The sequence below is a fragment of the Amphiura filiformis genome, chromosome 3 (genome assembly GCF_039555335.1).
Source record: "Amphiura filiformis chromosome 3, Afil_fr2py, whole genome shotgun sequence".
In the NCBI taxonomy this organism is placed as follows: domain Eukaryota; kingdom Metazoa; phylum Echinodermata; class Ophiuroidea; order Amphilepidida; family Amphiuridae; genus Amphiura; species Amphiura filiformis.
The window spans coordinates 64967915-64988484 of NC_092630.1; the positions used below are offsets into that span (position 1 = coordinate 64967915).

Genomic DNA, 20570 nt, shown 5'->3' on the forward strand with positions numbered 1-20570 from the left:
TCCAGACTGTACAGTGTACAGGGTGTATTACCAGTCAGGAGGGGATAGTATATGTGATGAGGGGTAAACTTCTGAAGTCACATATACGATCCCTCCTGACTGGTAACACAACTATCATCATTCTGAAGATGTCCATTTTCAGCAATATAAATTTGCTGGTTAAAATCATAAATACATAATATTTTGTTAGACAAATGAATTTTCAGACACTACACTCATAATGTGTTAATCTTTGTAATGTTGCTACTTCCCAAATTGGATTAACTTGTCATTAGAATAAGTCATAGCACCAACATGAATATTCACATTAAAAAACAAACAACAACACCCCCCCCAAAAAAAACCAAGAAAAATGCTCTGATCAATAAAGGTATACTACATTTCATATCATAAAGGCCTATAAAGCGGTATGGGTTTGCAACGAGGTCTTATTTATGCTTGTGTGGGTATATATACTGTACATCAAAGAATTTTGATTATGAAGATTGATAGAAAAATATACTATGTGAGACAATCAGGCAAAATGAGTCAGATGAGTGAGATGTTATGAAACTACCCAGCAAACACAAAAACAAACACAAAAACATAAAACATTTAAATGTTGGGTTATATAAAGGGTATAAAACATTTTCATTCAAAAACATTTTTTGACAACCTACTGCAAATACTCTGACATAATGTTATTTAAGTGTTGACGACATATTTGTCAAAAATGTTTGCAAAAATATTTTACAATAACATTTTGAAAACATTTTAAAAATATTGTTGTAGTGTGCTTTCATACAATACGTTTTAAAAAGTTTCCATGACCTTTATATAACCCAACATTTAATGTTATTAAAACGTTTTTATCTAACCCAAAACCAAAAATATAATATGTTAAAACGTTTTAAAAACATTTTTGTGTTTGCTGGGTAATTAATAATTAGGGCCAAGATATATGTAGTTCAGTTTCTCACATTTTCTATTGTTTAAAACAACATTAACAACATTCATATCTCGGAAACAAACTACATAATTAGGTGACTGTTTCAGCATACTGTCATGTTTTCATTTCATTGTTCAATCATGCATGTTAGTGGCCAGTATGATCCATTCTCTTCTTTTTGCTTTGAACTTACACAACTCTGGTATCAGAATGCATAACTTAACATTGTGGTAATGTATAACATCAATTATGGTTTATATCCATCTCATATTGCTTGATCACATCACATATCAAGCAACCATAAAGTCACAATGTTGAATGTCTGTGAAAACATAATGAATATTATGCACTTTTAACCAATACGTGTTGGATTACATTCCATTTCAAGTTCTTATGTCATCTACATCCCAAGTATCTAGGTGTATCATTTTCCTAGTAGTTCCTTAGTTTTTGCAGCTAATATATCAGTAGCACTATTATTACTCTCATCTAAAAGCTGCTGAATTTGTTTTTCTAATTTGAATACAACATCTTTTGATTTCCCCTGGCCATGTTTCTTGATGATGGTGGCATATTTGTTCCGCACATTGCGTATGTTGACCTTGGTCTCATTACACATCGTCTTGGCAACCTTGGCTAGATTCTCACGATGCTCCTTTGTAACCCTGGATGTTTAAAATAAAACAAAACACACAATAAAATCATAAATAATTCATTACTATTTGACAATATTGCTAGTCACTGGTCTACCCATCACTTTGGACAGGCAGTTTCCTCCTAGGATGGGCAAAATTAATGCTAAATCATAATTTATAGCTGATGAAAAGATTGATTGAATTCAGAGTAAATTAAATTTATAAATAAAGGCTATTCGCCGTTGTACTGTGACGTCAAATTGACTGTTGTCAGATCAACTGGTTCACGCTATTTTTGTCGGAACCACAATCAAAATGATCACAACACATAAAGTCATAGAGGAGAGCGTGGCCTAGCGGTTAAGGCATAGGACTGTGAGCCCAAGGGTCAAGGGTTCGAATCCCAGGTCCGGCTCTTTGTGTCCTTGAGCAAGACACTTCACTCTACTTGCTTAGTGCTTCGAGGGCACTTTAAGCTGTCGGTCCTGTACATGCATATTTTCTCACATTAATGTAGTGTGCATGTTAAAGAACGTCACAGGCTATTCGAAAAGAGCAGGGGGTCATCCCGGTCATGTTGACTGTACTTCAAAATACACTCATCTACTCTAGGTTCCAGAGTAAAAATAAGTACAGCTTGTCTGTATGCGCGAGTGCACAATACTCATACATATGAGGGAGGCACTTATAAGGAAGAAGAAGTCAAGTGTGCAAACCAATTGTGTACCAGTAAATAAGGTATAACATATTCACTCGTACTCTTTGAAATCCCAGTGGGTGGCTAGCCTGGCTATAAAGATTTTAAGATTGAATTTAGGAATGTTATTAAAATAGCAGGCAAACCTCAACTTCACCGGTGAGTGGTGACTCTTCAAAACACTTGAAGTAGACTTATTGACAGACAGACATTTTAGGTTCTAACAATTCAGTGTCTTAATATTTAGCAGCAACACAATCATTTAGATGGCATTACAATGAACATATCTTCCTGTTCAGTTGACCAATTCATTGGGGTAAATCAAGGAAGCAACATACACAAGTTATGTCAGACCTATAGCTAAATAAGCTGCTCTAATTTGGATTTGATCCTTACACCAGTACCAAGACACTGGAAGAAACACAACACTGCTATGTTTGATATGTCACCAGAGACAAGAACATAACAGTGAACCGGACATTCTGTAAAATCTCTGCAAATCAGTTGTCGAACTTTGCTTCACCTTGAGTTTGGTAGTGATGTAGGAACATATTTCACTGGTCACAGTCAATGAAACAAACTTATCTTAATGGCAAGATTATCACATCTAAAAACTGAATTAAAGTATACAAAGGCTGTCTCATTATGCAATTGAACTATTCAGTTCTGTCAGGCTAGCGGCACTCTGTACAAATTGCCTATACCGATTCCGAAGACAAAAACAGTAGCATCCCCTGCTTTGTACATGTTTCCCAGGTCACGGTATGTCTACGTGACAAACACTCAGGGTCAGAGAACAGCGCAATCTGTCTGCTGCCAAGAGCGGTAATATATTTCTATTAGTCTCCTTTTTTAACCATTCGCAGAGCGTGACGTCTGCACAACAACAGCGTAATGGCATAATAATAATATTAAAGCACTTTCTTAACCCAAGCAGTGAAGGATATTTATTGTGACTTACTTGGGCACAGGTACTTTGATTGTATGTCCATCAACCTCTGGATTGAGATTCATACCACTCTGTTGGATGGCTTGAGCTGCTGCTTCAGTTGCCTACAAATACAACAAATTCAAAACAACTCATTATTTCCTACACACAGAGACACAGGTCTGTATATGAAAAACTTATGTCATTAAAGTATTGCAATTACCCAAATCTATCAGTTTCTGTCTCTATGTTTTATAAGCAATTAAACATATATCAAAGTGTTATGTTATCCTGAGATATGTCACTGAAAAAATGAAAACATTCAGCAAATTCAGTTGGAACTCAATACATAATGCAACTGGTTACATTGGTCCTGCTTGTTTAAAATGAAATGAAAGTAATTCCACCAAAGTTGGCGATAGTACGACTTTTGCTAGTTGAAGCTGCCGACTCAACCTTATCCAGATCCAGATCCAGATTTATCATATTAAACATTGATGCAGTCCTGGTAATTTAGTTGCTGTATATAATGTTGGAATTCCTCATTTTTATGTGCAAATAACTGTATTATAGTACTGAGCTCCTAGCTTTTTTTTGTAACCATCAACCTGTAGATGCCCAGATCTGAATTTGACTGAATGCATTACAAATTACTTCTTCTGTATAAGAGAATTGTCAACACTGCCCAAAAAACACATTTTGAACGTTAACAATGATATATATAGCTAGAAAAAGGTTTTCATGTTCTCTAACAACATTTCATACACACTCAGAATCACACTGCCAATCAAGAAAAGCCATCAGAAAATACTCATGTACTACATGCTCTGCATTTGCGTCAAGCAGTATTGATTCATTTGTCTTGATGGTTGGTTCATTGATATAAGTCAAATTTTCCGATATATTTAGTATTTTGTTTGTTATAAAAAATATCAGAAATAAAGTTTAACGATGTGCAACAAGTTAAACTCAATTTAACCTGGCTGAGAAAATATTAATCGATCCCATGTTTTGTTCTCTGGGTCAGAGGTCAATTGTTATGGCAGCGTGTTTGTTTACTTGACCCGGACCAATGGGTATTGTCGCCTTTCGCGGGCTTGGGGTGTGTTTCGTTGGTATTTTTCACTGTTGATTGGAAATCGGACATGACAACATCTAAATAATTTTCTTTCCCACCCGCCACTCCCTTTGCGGGCATGTAGGGGAAGCTATGTAAGAAAGTTAATTACATGTATGTGTAGCAGTAAATTAAGTACGTGTCAAATTTAGAAGTATAATTGTCCCTGAAAATAATTAGTTATGAAGGGAGAGCTTTAATTGCTCATCATAAATGGAAAATATGTGCATGTGAATTAAAATTGAATTCGCTTTCCAGATTAACGCTGCACAAGAAAAATATTTCATATCTTCAAAGATGCACAGTACGTGAATATGTTTCCAACATATGTTTTAAATAAGTGCTTATTAATACCAAATTTTCATTAGTATTTTATAGGAAAATCACAGATCTTCAAAGATACACAGTATTTTAGTTCAAATATTCATTGAGGGCAGTGGTGCATCAATATCAAAGCCTTACATGCAGGTACAGGTGTCATCAAAGTTATAATAGAGCATGTCTTCATGTATAAACAACAGAATGCTTCGTACAAGCGACAAAAGATGGGGTTTTGATTTATCTCTGATTTATTGATAATGATATATATGCACATATTATAAAATGTAACATTAATAATTAACAATTTATCCATTGTAACTTGAGGTCACACGCCTGTTGAGTCTTGGGCTATGTCGTCTGGGAGCAGTTGACCTGTATTTACCCTTGTATAGTACCTTTATTTATTGTTAATGTTCCAGCCATGATTTTGTGTGTTAATGATCAAACAGGGGTTTTGGGTCCAACGCCTGGAATTTAAGCTCTGGGTGATGGCCACCTGCGGCAAGTTTTGATCACGTGTTGTCGTATGGAAAAAATTTATTGCGGCATGGCGCTGCGATAAAGTGGATAGTCGGTGCCCACTGGCATCTCAAATTTTCCGATCTAATTTAAATTCTCTTTGCGACTCTGGCCATTGTGCCGCTAGAGTTTTGGGTTGGGGCAGTCACTCAATTTTGAGAATATCTTTTATAACACGGCTGAGTTCATAGGTACGGGTGAGGGTCTGATCAAAGTGAAATAAATTGGTTGTCGTGTTTGATTACCAACATGCAAGCAAAAAGTTGCGTCCTTGTGCTTTTTAAGTTCTCTGTCCAAGGGTAATTGCAGAAATTCTTTGTTGTGTATGAAATAGGTTAAATGCAGATTCCTTGTTGGTGGAGAGATTGGACACAATGGGCTATTCCAGATGTATTCCCCACCCCCCCCCCCCCCCATGGAAGACACTTCCGGAATTTGGGGCTAAATTGACAGCCGGAATTCACATGTCAGGAAAACCCCATGGAAGACCCTGCGGAATTGTGGTAATATGGCCAGCCGGAATTCAAGTAAATGTAAATGTCTTCCATAGGGTTCCAGCTGGAATTAGAACATTTTTTCAGTTTCCAGCCAGAATTCAAGTAAATTGTAAATGTCATTCATAGGTTAATCGAGATGGCGACCATAAGTGAAGATCCTGCGAATTGGAGCATTTTTGACCATTTTCCAGCGAATATTAAGAAATATGAATGTCTTCCATAGGCACATCATGGCCTTTCACAATCCCCACTCTTGTTTTTTGTTAATTTTAGCAGCTGGAATTTCACCTAATCTCAATGTCTTCCATACCCTCCAGCCGGAATCTGTGTTAAAAATGACTGATGGAATTCTAGACACATCTCAATTCCAGCTGGAATTGTATTTTTTTAAATGTTTTCCATGGGGGGGGGGGGGTGCGAATACATCTGGAATGGCCCAATAATACACTTGCGCTAAATGTTGATGCATCCAATGCACTTTCCCATGCATTTGAGGCATCAACATCTCAGCGTGAATGCATTATTGAGTCCATTTCTCTATCAACATGTGATACGCATTTATTAACCTATTAACATGTCAGTGAACATACCATGTAGAACCATCATACTACCAAGAGTGCTTCTTACCATTCATACTAACCTGTGGAAAATTTGACATGTTGACCACCATCATGTTGTTAGACTTAGTTGCTATCTGAGCTAAGTGATTTAATGGGAATTTCCCATCAGATGTCTCTACTTGAATGTGATCAAGTGAACCTATGAATAGAAAAACACAAAACCTTTTATTATTACAAAGGTGTACCTTTCCTCCTGAATTTCAACCAGCCCTGTTCTTTAAAAAAATACAACAACAACAACATACCCATGTTTCCATACCTGCACTTACAGGGGTGGTTAAGAAAAATACATGGGGCATGAATTAGGGTAAGGGAGTGAATCTGGCTGAATATTGATGTAACCTTATTATTAATCAGTGTTCAAAATCTCTGCTTGAATATAATTATGTATATATACATTTAACACTTACCATGTGATGAGCGTATACTGAGGCTTTTGATGTAATCGTGCTTCAGGATTTCCAAGGCTTTATCCATATCACGTTTTACCTCACCAAGGTCTAGAATACTTGTGTCTGCTGAGGTAGTAGTATCAACTTTTGTACCTTTCTTCTTTTTGCCTACAAGCATAATATTGGAAGTGGTTAAATTATACTAATATCAGCTGTACACCACATGCCTGATGTTACACATACAATGAATGATCCGACTGACTTTAACAACTCTTGATTTTAATAAATAACACACAATCTTTATGTCAGTCTGGTTACTCTGTTATTATCAAAAGAAAGTTGAAATTTGGTCTGCTTTTGTACTACAAAGCAATGCAGCAAATTTACAGAAGTCTGAACTACAGTAAGAATTTCAATTCAATTAACACCAACATACACTGTGTGACATGTGAGTGAATACAACCCATTCCTTATTGGGTGGTATTTCTGATGTCTTTTGGTTGGTTTGATCTATATTTTCACCCTGCGAATTGAAATTCTTACTGTATTTATAAGTGTCAACTTAAAGTTTTACTAGCAGACTGACAGGAACAACTTTTTGTCAATCATCCCCAAAAGTAAACAAACACACACACAAAAGCTACGGGGGTAGGGGGGGGGGGGGGGGGTATCAAAAAGTTTTAGAAATCGCCCAGAAGGGAAAGAGCTATATCAATGAAATTATGTCAGTGCAATCACTGGTCCTTATGTACACTATGGTGCAAAAATGCTCTCATAAGTATGTTCACTTTTTTTACATGAGCTAGATGTCACTACCTGCCTATGTAACCGCATAACCAGCAAAATGGAGAAAATTGAGGCATGCAGCATGATTAAGTTCCATTTTAAAGGTTTACAGTGCCCAGAAAATCTGTGATGAAATAAAAATTCCTTTTCCAAAAAGCGACAGTGACATATCACAATCTCCCACCGAAGATAACTTTCATTTCATCATCAATATTCTAGGCACTGCAACCCATCAAAAGCAGGATCTTAATAATGCGGCTTGCCTCAATTTTCTCAATCTTGCAGTTTATGCGCAGTAACTGGGGCAGCGGGGTGTGGGCATCTAGTACCACCTGTAAAAAAAGTAAACATACCTATGAGACTATTTTTGGACCATAATGTACATAAGGACCAGTGATTGCACTGACAAAATTTCATTGATATAGCTCTTTCACTTCTGGGCGATTTTTAAAACTATTTGATACCCCCTCGTATGAGATATTGTTTATCTTGATACATGACATACTTGAATGTTTATTTTATGAATTTAGAAAATACTTGGTAATTAATAAAAAGAAATATTACCCCTAAAATATTGCAAAACTATCCATAGGTCTCAATACTACTTTTTTTGGTATACATTTGCTATGAAGCAAGCATATAGACTGCAATGCATGATGTGCTGCTGTGGACTGACGAGGGGAAAATATCTATCTACAGCAAAAACATATTTACCTTTATCTTTCTTGGCAAGAATCTGTGTGGTATGAATAGCACTACATTGCATTAATTCTACAGTGGTTGGCTGGATGACGCTTATTGGAAGTCTGCTGCATGATTGTCCAATCTGGTGGTTCCATTGTAATCTCTTGCAAGTGTTTGTACCAATTCTACCAATGGGAGAATACATTAGGGGAAACATGGGTTTCATCAATCTAGCTGCATGTCCTGCCATTCTTGCTGTAAAAAAACAACCCAGGATAAAGTTGCATTAAATATACAAACAAAGGCATGCTACTTGAGTATTGAGTTAATACACTCCTTCAGTAAACTAGGCTTAGCTTGTCCTAGGAGGATTGTGCTGTGCATACGTGGCAGAAGGTCATGAAGGTGCTCATAAATTTACAACGTGCAAGTAAAAACCGAAGACCGGCAGGTTACAAGGATTGGTGGGTTGGTGTAGTAGCCATATCCCTGAGGGCTGGCAGGCCCAGGGTCTGGAATTGGCTGACTGCTGTTGCTGTAATGACTGGTTGTGGTAGTCTGTTCCAGATTGGGATGGTGCGAACAAAGAAGGAGTATTACTTGCCAGACAACTTGGCAGGGGCCTACAGTTCAGTTATCAAGAAGATCTCTCAGAGGTTTAAAGCCATAATATGTGATTTGCATAAAGAACAGATTCCTATTTAAATGTTAAATTAGTTTTCACTGAACTCTGAAGAAAACCGGAGATCTCTGGTTTTATTATAAACATTTAAATTTTAAAGGGGCATTTCGTGATCCACAGCCTCATCCCCCCACTTTTCTGAAAAAAAGTTGAGATTTTTATACCACTGGAAACCTCTGGCTACATAATGTTTATTTACAAAATATTTCTTGCAGATTAATCCGTTTAGCAAAGATATCGTGAAATTTGAATTTCGTTCTGGTGCACCAGAACGAAATTACAACGCATTGTCTATGCCATGGTCGGAGCAGTGTAATACACATCACATAATCATGCATAACTCGCAAACGCAAAATCGGAATCAAGTGAAATTTTGGGAATAAGCTTTTTTCGTGGATATGTACTGAAAAATGTCATAAAAGAGGATGCTAGGAGTAGGATCACGAAATACTCCTTTAAATTTTAATGTAATTTTAAATTTATACTTCAGGATTAGTCTTTCTCATGGTATCAGCTCCCATAGGTAGGTTCACTGGGGAGGTAACTTAGGTAGGTTCATCTAGGTCCTGATTCATGATCATTACGTAAGTTCCCTCAGGCAGTTTCACTGGGGAGATGACTTAGGTAGGTTGCTACCACAGAATTAGAGAAGGAGAACCGGGACTCCCTATACCGCCACGTACTATCGTGCCGTCAGCTATGGGGAGAAAATTGGGGGTATTCGGATCCTTGCCGACGGTGCGCTGGAGACGAACGAAAACAATTCTCGTCTCATCTGTAGCGTCTTGGTACTCGCGTGCAGGTCGCATCAAGTGCGTCTCTCAAATGCGCCTATCCTCTATGTCGCTTGCATGACAACGAATGCCTCGGCGCATTCCGAGGGAAACCGAATACCCCCAATTTTTGCTCCATGCCTGTATCAAGATGGCGGTCGAGTCCTGGTTCTCTGGTTTTAATTCTGTGGTTGCTACATACACATGTACAGCTAAAGCTTACCTGATTGCTGTGAACAGTTTCAAAACATAAACAAAATGATTTCAAACTAGAAACTCCAAAAGTTCCCCAGATAATTTTGTAAATAAAATTACACTTCAGGTCTTGTCATATAGAAGATTGGATCAATATTTCCTGTTCTACTACAGAAATGTACTAAAAAATAAGTTTTTACTTATTTACCGAATCTAAATGATAAGAAAAGTTGTGAAATATACTTACTTTTAGGAACTATTTTTCGAAATAAAAGTATCGTAGAGGGCTCACTTCAAAATGGCGCCGACCAGGAGAAAGAACGTGTGTAAAAATCGTACAAATTTAAAAGCTACAAGAAGCAAAAATGAAGAAATTGGAGAAGAAGTAAATAATGAAGATGGAAGAGAATATAGTTATTTAAGTAATAGCGAAAGCGAAATGTCGGACGTTGGTTCAGATATCGAGGAATTGGCCGCTGAATCAGCTAGCGAAATCCTTTCAAAATTAGATGCTGTCAACACACGAGCGACTATGCAAGGCCAAGGAGAGCAACACGTTGAACAAAAACCTGTACGTATGCGTACGCGTAGTGGGCGTGGTATTGGAGGGGAGCCTGGGCAGCGAAGTAGTGATGATGGTGAAGTTAAGTTTTTTATTGACGTACAACCCAGCCATGCCAGCGGAAACAGTGCCGAAAGAACTTCTACAGATTTATTGGAAACTGAAAGTGATGATGCAGATGACAGTCCTGATGACAGTAGTTCTGAAGAAAGTTGTGAAAGTGCAAAAGACAGCATCACAGACGATGATTGTGAGCATAAAAAGAAGTCTGAGAAAAAGAAACAGAAGCAGCGCAGAAAGAAAACTCCAAAGCTGTTATCACTGCGTGATCACATTTCTAAAGAAATTACAAAAATTACACAAGGAAAAGGAGACAGGTAAAATATTACTTGAGAACACTATCATGGAGTCATATAATGCTACATTATATCTCAGCTCTGCCTCTGCATAGGTCTATACTATATGCTACGACCACATCCGTGTTCAAGTCTTAGTCTATGCTAAAGACTCATAAATTTGTTTTCTTGAACTGTTTCTCTTGTTATTTGACTTTTTGTGTACATTTTTGTAAGCGCCATGGATGGTATCTTGGTGAATGGTGCCATAAATGTCTGTAAATATAAATGTAAATATACTACATGTGTGCCTTTTTTAAATTACCGGTACGGTATACATACTTAGGTTAATCAAAAACAAATAAACAATCAATTATTTTTTCTAGCAGGTTTAAAAATATATAATATTTGTTTTCTAAGGAAATAGATTTTGTAACTAAGCAATGTGAATGTTTTCAATTGATAGGTGTTTTTTAAAATAGTTTTAGGCCAATATAAGTTGATGTTATGTTTATCGTAACCCACCCGCATTTTAATTTTTTGGCAGAAGAATGCCAATATCCCAAACAATTCATTATTTTGTACAAAATTAGTTTCCAATGGCCACCCAAGTACACATATGCAAATGATAAATCAGCCTATTCCAAAATAAAACGAGTTCCTGTCATCAAGTTTAAAGCTTTATTTGTCCATTACCCAAGAGGGCTGCTTTGGGACCAATAATGTGGTCAGTCATTTAACGATTTAATATGGCCTTGGGCTTTTTATTAGTGTAGAATAGGCCTAAATATGTGGATGGTGAAATTATTTCATTACAAATCTGTGCAGGCCCTCTACATGTATTTAGGTTGTGTTTTGTGTTGATGATTTTGTTCAGCTGTTTTGTAAATAATGAAATGCTGAAAAAAAAAGAATAATGAAGTGAAATAATTGTTAAAATATCTTTCTCCTTTTAAAATGCACAGTAATATTTATTAAAATAGTTTTAGGATAGGACTCTATATGCAACAAATGATGCTCAACCTATTACCGTCAAGTGATGTTCAAAACAATGAAAATAATAAATTTAATCAAAATCAATTTTTTTAACAATCTATTTTTTAAACCTATTTCATCCAGCATTTTTATTTGTGCTGTCATTATTATGAACTTTATTGACATACTATATCAGTAAACACTCACAGAACACATAGAATATTGCTGCTTGGGGATTATTTTATTGTTAATTAGAACATAGTTTTGAGCTAGAAATTCCATGAATTTCAGCCTCTTGTGTGACAATTTAGTACGGTATGCATTTGTGTTGTTTCAGATTAGAGCTTGCTTCTGAGATGGACCCAGGTCTTGACTGTGGTAGCTATGTGTCTTATGATCTTAGCAGCACTTCTTCTAGTCGGCAACAAGATTCTTTGGAGAAAATATTGCAAAAAAGTCGAAATGATAAGGTAGGTACATACCGCACACGACGCACATGTATAGTTTCAAATGTATTGATGTAAACTATTGCAGTGAAGCCTTTTCATATACAGTTAACCAACATACAATTTACACCTTCAAATGATACTGCTTATAGTGCTTAATATTAATTTCACATACGTGGTTGCCAGCTTTAGAACAGGAATGGCAGATTTAAGAGTAGTAACTTAATTTCGAAGACCCCCCCCAAAAATTTTTTTTACCTTGCATTCTATCTATATTTTTGCAGAAATTGCAAGTGTTGGAAATGAAGTTCAAAGGTGTGATCCTTTTTTTTAATGTATTTCTTTTGATTTACAGCTTATTCAAAAAAGTGTAATAACCTCAGACTTTGAAAAGAAGCACGACCTGCCCAAAGTATCATATAATCAGCAGAAGAAGCTTAGGAAGGTAAGTAGCTGTTGCATTAGCTTAGCTTGTTGAATTAGTTAATACAAAGATTCTTGTCATTTGATTGGCCAATTGATTAGTTTTGCTATTTTTAGTGCAACAGTCCATTTTCCATTGCACTCACACACAGCTACCATAGCGATGTTGTTTAACGCAAGTGTATTGTGTTTGGTGACCACCTCAACTTGCCAATTATAGGTGTTTGTGTTGTGTAAAATAAATATATTTTAAAATTTATTTAATTTTCCCAGTGATTTATAAAATTAAGTGAAAGAAAAAGATTTATATATATGAGTTGTATAAAACAAATACCCCGGTATTGAATGTTTTTTATTCATTTAGTGGAAAGAATATTTTCATTAGAACTGTGAACTATGAACTGTTCCATAACTTCCATTCAACTTGGCACAGCCTTGTTGAGTCAAACAGACCATATATGTTTCACCTCATGAAAATACTCTTACCATTGTCATTCAGTATTTACATACAACATGATATCTGATGACTATGTTTATTAGAGCATCACATGATACAGTACAGAGGTGGTAAAAACTGTTTCAATGTTAACATAATATTAATAAAAGTATAAATGTTATTACTTGAGTTTGATATGCAGATACCATAGTAATGATTCAAAGAGGGCACAGTGGCACAGTGGTTAATGCTTTGATTCATAACTGTGAGATAGCTTGTGGTCGAGGGTTCATAATATTCCTCAGGGTCAACATGTTGTGCACTTTGGATATGCACTTTACCTGGCTTGCCTCACCCTGCCAAGGGTAATGGGGAGCTGTAATCACAATATTTTGGTTGAGCCTTTGTTGAAGCGAAATACATTTTTGCTTGAATTGTGCTGGTGCCTTATGACCAGTGAGGTGCACCAAGTGCACAAGTCACCAAAATCAAATTTTGCAATTGCTTTTTTTTTTTATCTCATGGTCTGTTGTGAAATCTGATAATGAGATGATGGCAGACTAGTTTATTATGCTTATTTGTTTCTCTTTTTATGTTTTCATTATGTTTTGAATATGTTGTTAACAAAATTTTATGTTTTTATAACATTTTGACTATGTTGTTGATAAACACCAGAAATTTAGAACATCCAAGGCTGGTAGTGGTTGGTATGATATGCCCGCACAGGAGATGACAGAGGAACTAAGAAATGACCTTCGCATTCTGAGAATGAGATCTGCTCTTGATCCTAAGAGATTCTACAAACACAGTGACATGAACACACTGCCTAAATTTGTTCAGGTGAGGAGGATATATTTAATTTTGTCATTATAACATTATTAACCTGGACCAAATACAAATTTATAAAGCAAAGAAGGTGTTCAATTGTTATTTAATTTTGAAAGATTAAATGTATGGAAATCTGAATAAATACATACATTCAAATTGTTTAATTTTCATCAATATTAAAAGTAAATATCAGACAAATATTTTCTTTGCACAACTGACTTTAGGATAAATATATAATGTAGTTACAGCAAAGACACTGTTCAAAAGATAACCACCCGAAAGTTACTCTTTTCAGTTTGTTTACATCCATTTGCTTCAATGCTATCCTATAAGCTGTATACAAAGCTAACCTGTCATTAATTTGTAATTGTTATGAATGATATTTATTTTCAGATTGGTACAGTGGTAGATTCACCTGTTGATTTCTACCAGTCAAGGGTTCCCAACAGTCAACGCAAGCAGAATGTGGTAGATGAACTCCTTGCTGATGCTGATATGAGAAGGTTTGCACACAACTCACCATTTGCCCATCACCCATGATTCCTAGCACCAGGGTTGTTACAATGTCATTGCATCCTCTGATGATCTGCTCAACATTTTAAAGTTACAAGAATGTTGATGCACACAAATAATTTATTTAGTTCCTGTTCAATCCCAGTGCTTAGAATTAATGGTTATGGGCAAGTGGTTGATATGTAGGGGAGAAAGTCTGTTTGCAAGCACAATGATCATCCCCAGCTTATGTCCTATGTACAACTCCATACCTCAACTCAATTATCTTAGACAGATCAGATTCATATCCAGAGATATCAGTTGGGAAATAGGTCATAGTGGCTTCAAGCTTTGTGGTTGCAAATAGTTTAATATTGTCATTTAATTTTCAGATAGGATTGATGCTCTATATAAATAGGGTCATCAGTGAATAGCAAAGAAATTGAAGGTAAGGGTATAGCCTGCCCAACATAGAAGGATGGACTGATGTATAAATGCAGTAATGCTGCATTTGTGAAAAAATTAACAGCATTGTGCAATATCATGGCTTGTTTTTATGGGAATGATTTTGTACCATAATCACAAGATCATGTGCTGTTCTCAGTCCATACTTGTAGCTGTTGGGTTGGCTATAAATATTGATATCTGTTCGTGATTTAGAAGAAGAAAGGTGTGCAGGAAACAGCAGACAACATGACTGGTGTGCATTAGCAACACTCCTAGCTCTGCGGTATTTCTAGCAGTGGGTTATCAACATATTTCTTCACAGAAAATAGCTGCTTACCAGACATAAATCAACAGGATCTCCTACTTCTTATTTTATAGGTAGACTCAAGTAGTAGATACTTCTCATCTTGGACATTGCTGCATAGAGCATTTCCTACAGAGTGTAATAAAAACTTTGTATGGCTCATGTCATCATTCTTACTGCCTATAACAAAATTTACCTCTCGAAAGACTAGAAAACCAAGATATTCAAAGGTTCAACACTTTTTTATTTAAATTTAATTTTAATTTTAATTCTTTGGCAGCATAATTTTGTGACATAATTAAGGGGAATTAGTCGGATGTCGCTATTTGTTCTCACTCGATTCAGTCCCTACCCCTTTAAAGCTTGATAGATTTGTCTATGATAATTCATAGCGCCCCCTCTGGTGGCTTGTTGAGACGGCCATATGGCGTTTTGGGTTGCCGTAGTCTATAGATACAAGTTTTTGTACTAGAATGTAGGGTCTACTTTAAAAGGAAATTGATTGCCTCTATATAGTTTCCTATCAGCAGTTGCAGGCTACTTGTATGATTTAGTTTACCAAGTGCTTCCACTGCATTCATCATGTTGAGACATTCTGTGAGGACTGAGGAATAAGGTGACTTCATTTAGGCTACTTGCCAGCTCCTTTACATCAGGCCAATCTTTTATGTTTCTTAAGTACCGCTTGAGCAACATTGTTGTTATTCCTGTACTTTTTCGCTAATAACTGTTTTGCCTTTTCATAACCTTCTTGAGGGTTCTTGTAGTGAAGACAGCTATTGACCAAAGCTTTGGCTTCACCGGCTGTATATTGACAAAGATAAGACAGCCTGTCTCTTCCCACTTCAGTCTTATCCTCAACCCCAAACTCAAAAGGCTTTTGAGTTTGGGGGTTGACTTTTTCATGTACCTTGACATCTTCATGTACTTTGATTACATACTTTGTTTCTTGTTTGTCATCTACAGTATTATACACTGTATTACTTTCAATTCAAACTCACAAGTTTTAGCACCTAAAATGACTTGTGCTGATGGTTCTGGTGGTACATTTACTATATGAAACTGAATTGGGTGCATCACGCTCTTGTATTCACGAACTAATGTCACTTTACCTATGAATTTCAAACTGTGTCCACTGTACGAAAGCAAATTGTTTCTTGCTTTCTTGATTTCTTTGCGCGTGCCTAACTTATAAAATACTTCCTTTGGCATCACATTTAGTTTTGCACCTGTATCCATCTGACAATTGACCTCTTTTGACCTAATGTTCAAGTTTAAATACCAAGAGTCATTTTCATTTTCTTGCATTGACGTTGACTCCTTTACCATTCCAATGGACAGATCGGACTTCCCCATCTCTATTTCGGAGTCCTCCAATGCATTCACACCTTGGCCTTGACATTTCTTGCCACCCAGCCATATTTCCAGCCCCATCATATGTTTGGGATCTGCAGTTGTCCGGGGGTAAACCTTGTGCATTTAGTACATTTACAAGATTATTACATATGGCTTCTCCAGTAATTTCTCACAAGGAACAAATTCAATTTAATATTCAACAGGTATGTCTTCTTTCACATATGTGACCCTCGGCACAACTGAGCCCGGATGTCGCCAGTGCCACTATTGAGATATGCTCCATCGAACTTAACAATAAACAATAGGAAACAAAGGATTTATTGACTGTTTTATTGATTTTTCACTACTTAAATGTCAAGTACTATAGACGTGATATACATCATTTTAAAGCTAATTTCAAGCAGAATATTTTGGTTGAATATCTCAAAAATGATGATTGGCGACTTCAGGGCTCGGTTGTGCTGAGGGGTCACATATCTAAGTACTACTCTTAACTGTTCCCAGTTGATAACATCTGATACCTCATCTGCACTAACCCCATACAGTGGCCCTATTTTTTGTTCTTTATTTCTTGTATTATCACCTCTTGTATTTGATCTTTAATGCAATTAAGATTGTCATTTTGTGATGTTTGTGAAATTTATGTTGCTGTTTGAGCACATGTAGTTAGTAGCTCCTTCAAAGCATTATCATCACCAGCATCTATTTGTTGTTCTAGCAACACCTTAAAATGACCTTGGTTGGGTTCATACCCTCCCAATTTCATGCTGTCATCTCAATGACCTCCTCATGCAATTCCTTGATGGCCACAAAATTCAATACATTTTGATTATGGAAATAAGGAAACTTTTGTTTTCCCTAACATGAACAGAAATTCCAAATGATAATGTAGCATGAATTCTGCTGACTGGGGTTTTTACTTGTCTGGATAAATGAATTTAATTTGATCTGGCATGACATCTTTCCACCATCTCTGTAATTATTAGATTTTCTGCCCTCTTACCACACCTTGATGCAGTTGGAAAAATAATGCATGCCAGACAAAACAACCCATCCTTCTGATATCAGTAACACTAAAAATGGAAATGTCTCTAACCATTAACGTTGGTAGTATCTTTCAACAATTTATCTGCGTACAGTTTCGTTGGAAATTGGAAAGCAGGTGGTGGCATTCTCTCCTTAATTAATCTGGCTTTGATGTCATCTGAAGGGGTTTCTCTAGAAACAGTAACAGAACATATGTCAATGTTATCTTTGTGGAGAACAAGATCCCAATTGACTTCTTTTCCTGAAGTTTTTCTGGTTGATTTTCTTTCTTTACAATAAATATATAAATTATTATCTAATTTTTTAGCTTAAATTATCCAATACAAGACACAGTGCTGTAAAGCAAAACAACTTGCCAAATCCAGTTGGGAGCACTGCCACAACATCTCGCTTTTGAATCACTGATGTAACCACTTGAATTTGTTTTGATGTAATGTGTTGATAATCGAAATGATAGTTGGTGTTAATTTCTTTGATTTGATCCGATATTAATGCTATTTAAATGCTATTAATGTTAAAACTTTCAGAAATCAATTTAAGAAATATTTATTGAATCAAACTTGGTTGTAATTTCATGTACATGCTTCTTTAGAGCGATAAATGTCTTAATTTACAAATTGTGTATGCTAAATTTTATATTTATACATTAATGCTTATGTCATTTCAATGATGTTATATCCATTGTGGTGACATAAACATTATTTAAATCATGTTTGTTTATATTATGTCTTAGGGGATGATCACTTCTGGCCTTCATGGCCTTTTGATCATCTCCTCCATGTCATTTTACTTGTCTTTTTTTGTCTTTTTCGTGTTTTTTTTTATATATTCTTGCTTGTGTTTAATGTTGTTGTTAATGTAGATGATGTGGAAAATAAAGACGTATAATGCTAAGTGAAGCAATGTACAGTTTCCTTGTCCCTTTCTGAAAGATAATGTTAAATCCATAGGTTGGCAAGACCTCTGATACTGCAACTATTTAGTTTGTTGAGAAGTATATCATGGTTGAGGGTATCAAAGGCCTTGCTTAGATCTAGGAATATTCCAAGACTGAAGTTTTTCGTCTAATGCACCAGTAATTTTGCATTAAAGGTCATTAATTGCCATGTATGTGGACCTGTTTGGTCTGAAACCATATTGATGTGAACTTAAGATATTATTTTTAGCAATGAAGTCAAAAAGCTGGGTGTAATTTATTTTTTCAAGTATGTTTGAGACAGCAGGTAATGTTGAAATCGGCCTATAATTACTACAAATCTGGTTATCACCCGATTTAAAAATTGGAATTACTTTAGCGATCTTTAGTAAAGATGGGACAATGCCCGTTAGTAGTGATCTATTGAATATATGTGAGATAACAGGTAGAGCTTCTAGGCAGCAACAGGGCACTGGTCTGTGTCGCATACTTACTTCTCTCCCACTTGTTGTCAGGATCATTTGCTATAATTACCTTAATGATTCTTTGTTGACTCCAAGTGTGACATGGTTGCATATTCAGTGCCTTCGTCATCTTGTCTAAAAATAAATGAATTCCTTCTCGGTGTTGTTAAGCCTTTCTTTTCCCTTCTACAAAAGTGAAGTGTGATAAGTGTATGTTATCACACTTATACATTGGTTACAAACATATATCAACTTGTACCCCCTCATTATCACTGTAATTGATGTTATGTCTTGAAAATCATAACATTAATTCACAGGTGGTCTGACAGTTCTGTGTGTTCCCTGCCGTGTGCACCCAACGGTTATTGCTCTGGAGTGGATGTTATCACAGATATCACAATTATTATCGCTGGAGTGGATGTTATCCCAGATATTGCAACACAATTGCAGTGGATGTTATCATAGATATTGGAAACACAATTGGAGTGGGTGTTAGCACAGATACCTGAAACCATTATCATGTATCACTGGAGTGGATGTTATGCCATGAAAGACATAACATCATCTCATGGGTGAGAGTGCATGGAAATAAAAACAAGATTACGCTCCCATAATGGTGTTACTATATTTGGAATAGTCTTGACTTGAGCAGGGTTAGAGATTAGGAGAATGAGGCCATGGGCAGCGATTGGTAGTAGCCATAGGCCTTCTCATATAAGTGTAAAATAAAGTTCTTTAACATAGTAATCAATGAAGGAAGGAGGCTTGACAACATTATTACGCGTTATAATAATTATATTTAAACACAAGAATATACAATAACTATATACATTATTAACAAGAACTCAGGACTCTAAATATCACCATTAAAAGATACCATTTGTTGCCAGAAGTGTTAGGTTTTGTTTATATTGACCAGAACTTATTGCTTTTTGTAATAATTCCTGAACACAAAGTGACGCAACCGTTTTAAAATTACAAGTATTGATGGGCAGGATCTTTGCTCCTTTAAAATAAGTCCTCAATCTTTACTGTGTTATTGTGAATTTTAAATAGTTTTAATAACATGATCAACAAACCATGTGAACCCCAGCACATGTAGACAATGAAGTACTAAATGTACATGCATCTTTTAATACAACCTACAATTTGTCTGCTCTTGTCAATTTGAACTTTCAATATAATTAGAATGGTTTACACAACAATACAGACTTTAGCCCAAACACTTGCAGACTATTAGTTCTCTAGCCCCAGCTGTGGTAAATCACAGGATCTGTGGGTAGATGTATGTTTTGGTTTTATAAAAAAACAAACTTCTGCTGCAAGGCAATAAATGATGGCAAAGGACATTGCCTTCCTTGTATTTTTTCTATCCATTCTATAGACTGTGATTTTATTCTGAGCTGTTACCAGAAGATGTTTAGTGTTTCCCTCAAGAGTTTACTGCAATGGAATGACTTGGATTTGTACTTGAGTTAACTTGGTTCCATAGAATGGTATTGCAATAGAATTAAAATTAAGTCCATAGTACCAAAACATATACTGTTACATTTGCTATTGTGCTGTACAACCACTCATTTCAAATTAATAATTAAAAGTTGCTTTTTTTTTTTATTGTAAAGGACCTTAGCATGACCATAATGATTATCATGCTGCTAATTAACATGTTAATGAAGATAACAAACATGATGATTATTATTTACACTTTTCCCATAATAACAGCATTGTATCAATATTCACTCCTTTCCAACCTTGGAATAGTCTC

The 20570-nt window shown here is 35.9% G+C and overlaps 2 protein-coding genes across 2 annotated transcripts in view; one reads left to right on the forward strand and one right to left on the reverse strand.

Moving 5' to 3' along the window:
• Window positions 1-1015: 1015 nt before the first annotated feature.
• Window positions 1016-10152, reverse strand: LOC140148963 (ribosome-recycling factor, mitochondrial-like). Its single transcript, XM_072171075.1, has 6 exons — window positions 10022-10152; window positions 8155-8379; window positions 6673-6822; window positions 6283-6401; window positions 3222-3313; window positions 1016-1593 (listed from the first exon to the last, which is right to left on the reverse strand). The coding sequence occupies exons 2-6, from the start codon at window positions 8372-8374 to the stop codon at window positions 1353-1355; spliced, it is 822 nt and encodes a 273-aa protein (XP_072027176.1). The 5' UTR covers window positions 8375-8379; window positions 10022-10152; the 3' UTR covers window positions 1016-1352.
• Window positions 10153-10210: 58 nt separating this feature from the next.
• LOC140148961 (deoxynucleotidyltransferase terminal-interacting protein 2-like) overlaps window positions 10211-20570 on the forward strand; it is a 68760-nt gene continuing 58400 nt past the window's right edge. The window contains exons 1-5 of the mRNA XM_072171074.1: window positions 10211-10713; window positions 11984-12116; window positions 12448-12537; window positions 13627-13791; window positions 14173-14282. Of these exons, the coding sequence (XP_072027175.1) occupies window positions 10214-10713; window positions 11984-12116; window positions 12448-12537; window positions 13627-13791; window positions 14173-14282 (998 nt within the window). The 5' untranslated portion in view covers window positions 10211-10213. The remainder of the gene's footprint in view (window positions 10714-11983; window positions 12117-12447; window positions 12538-13626; window positions 13792-14172; window positions 14283-20570) is intronic.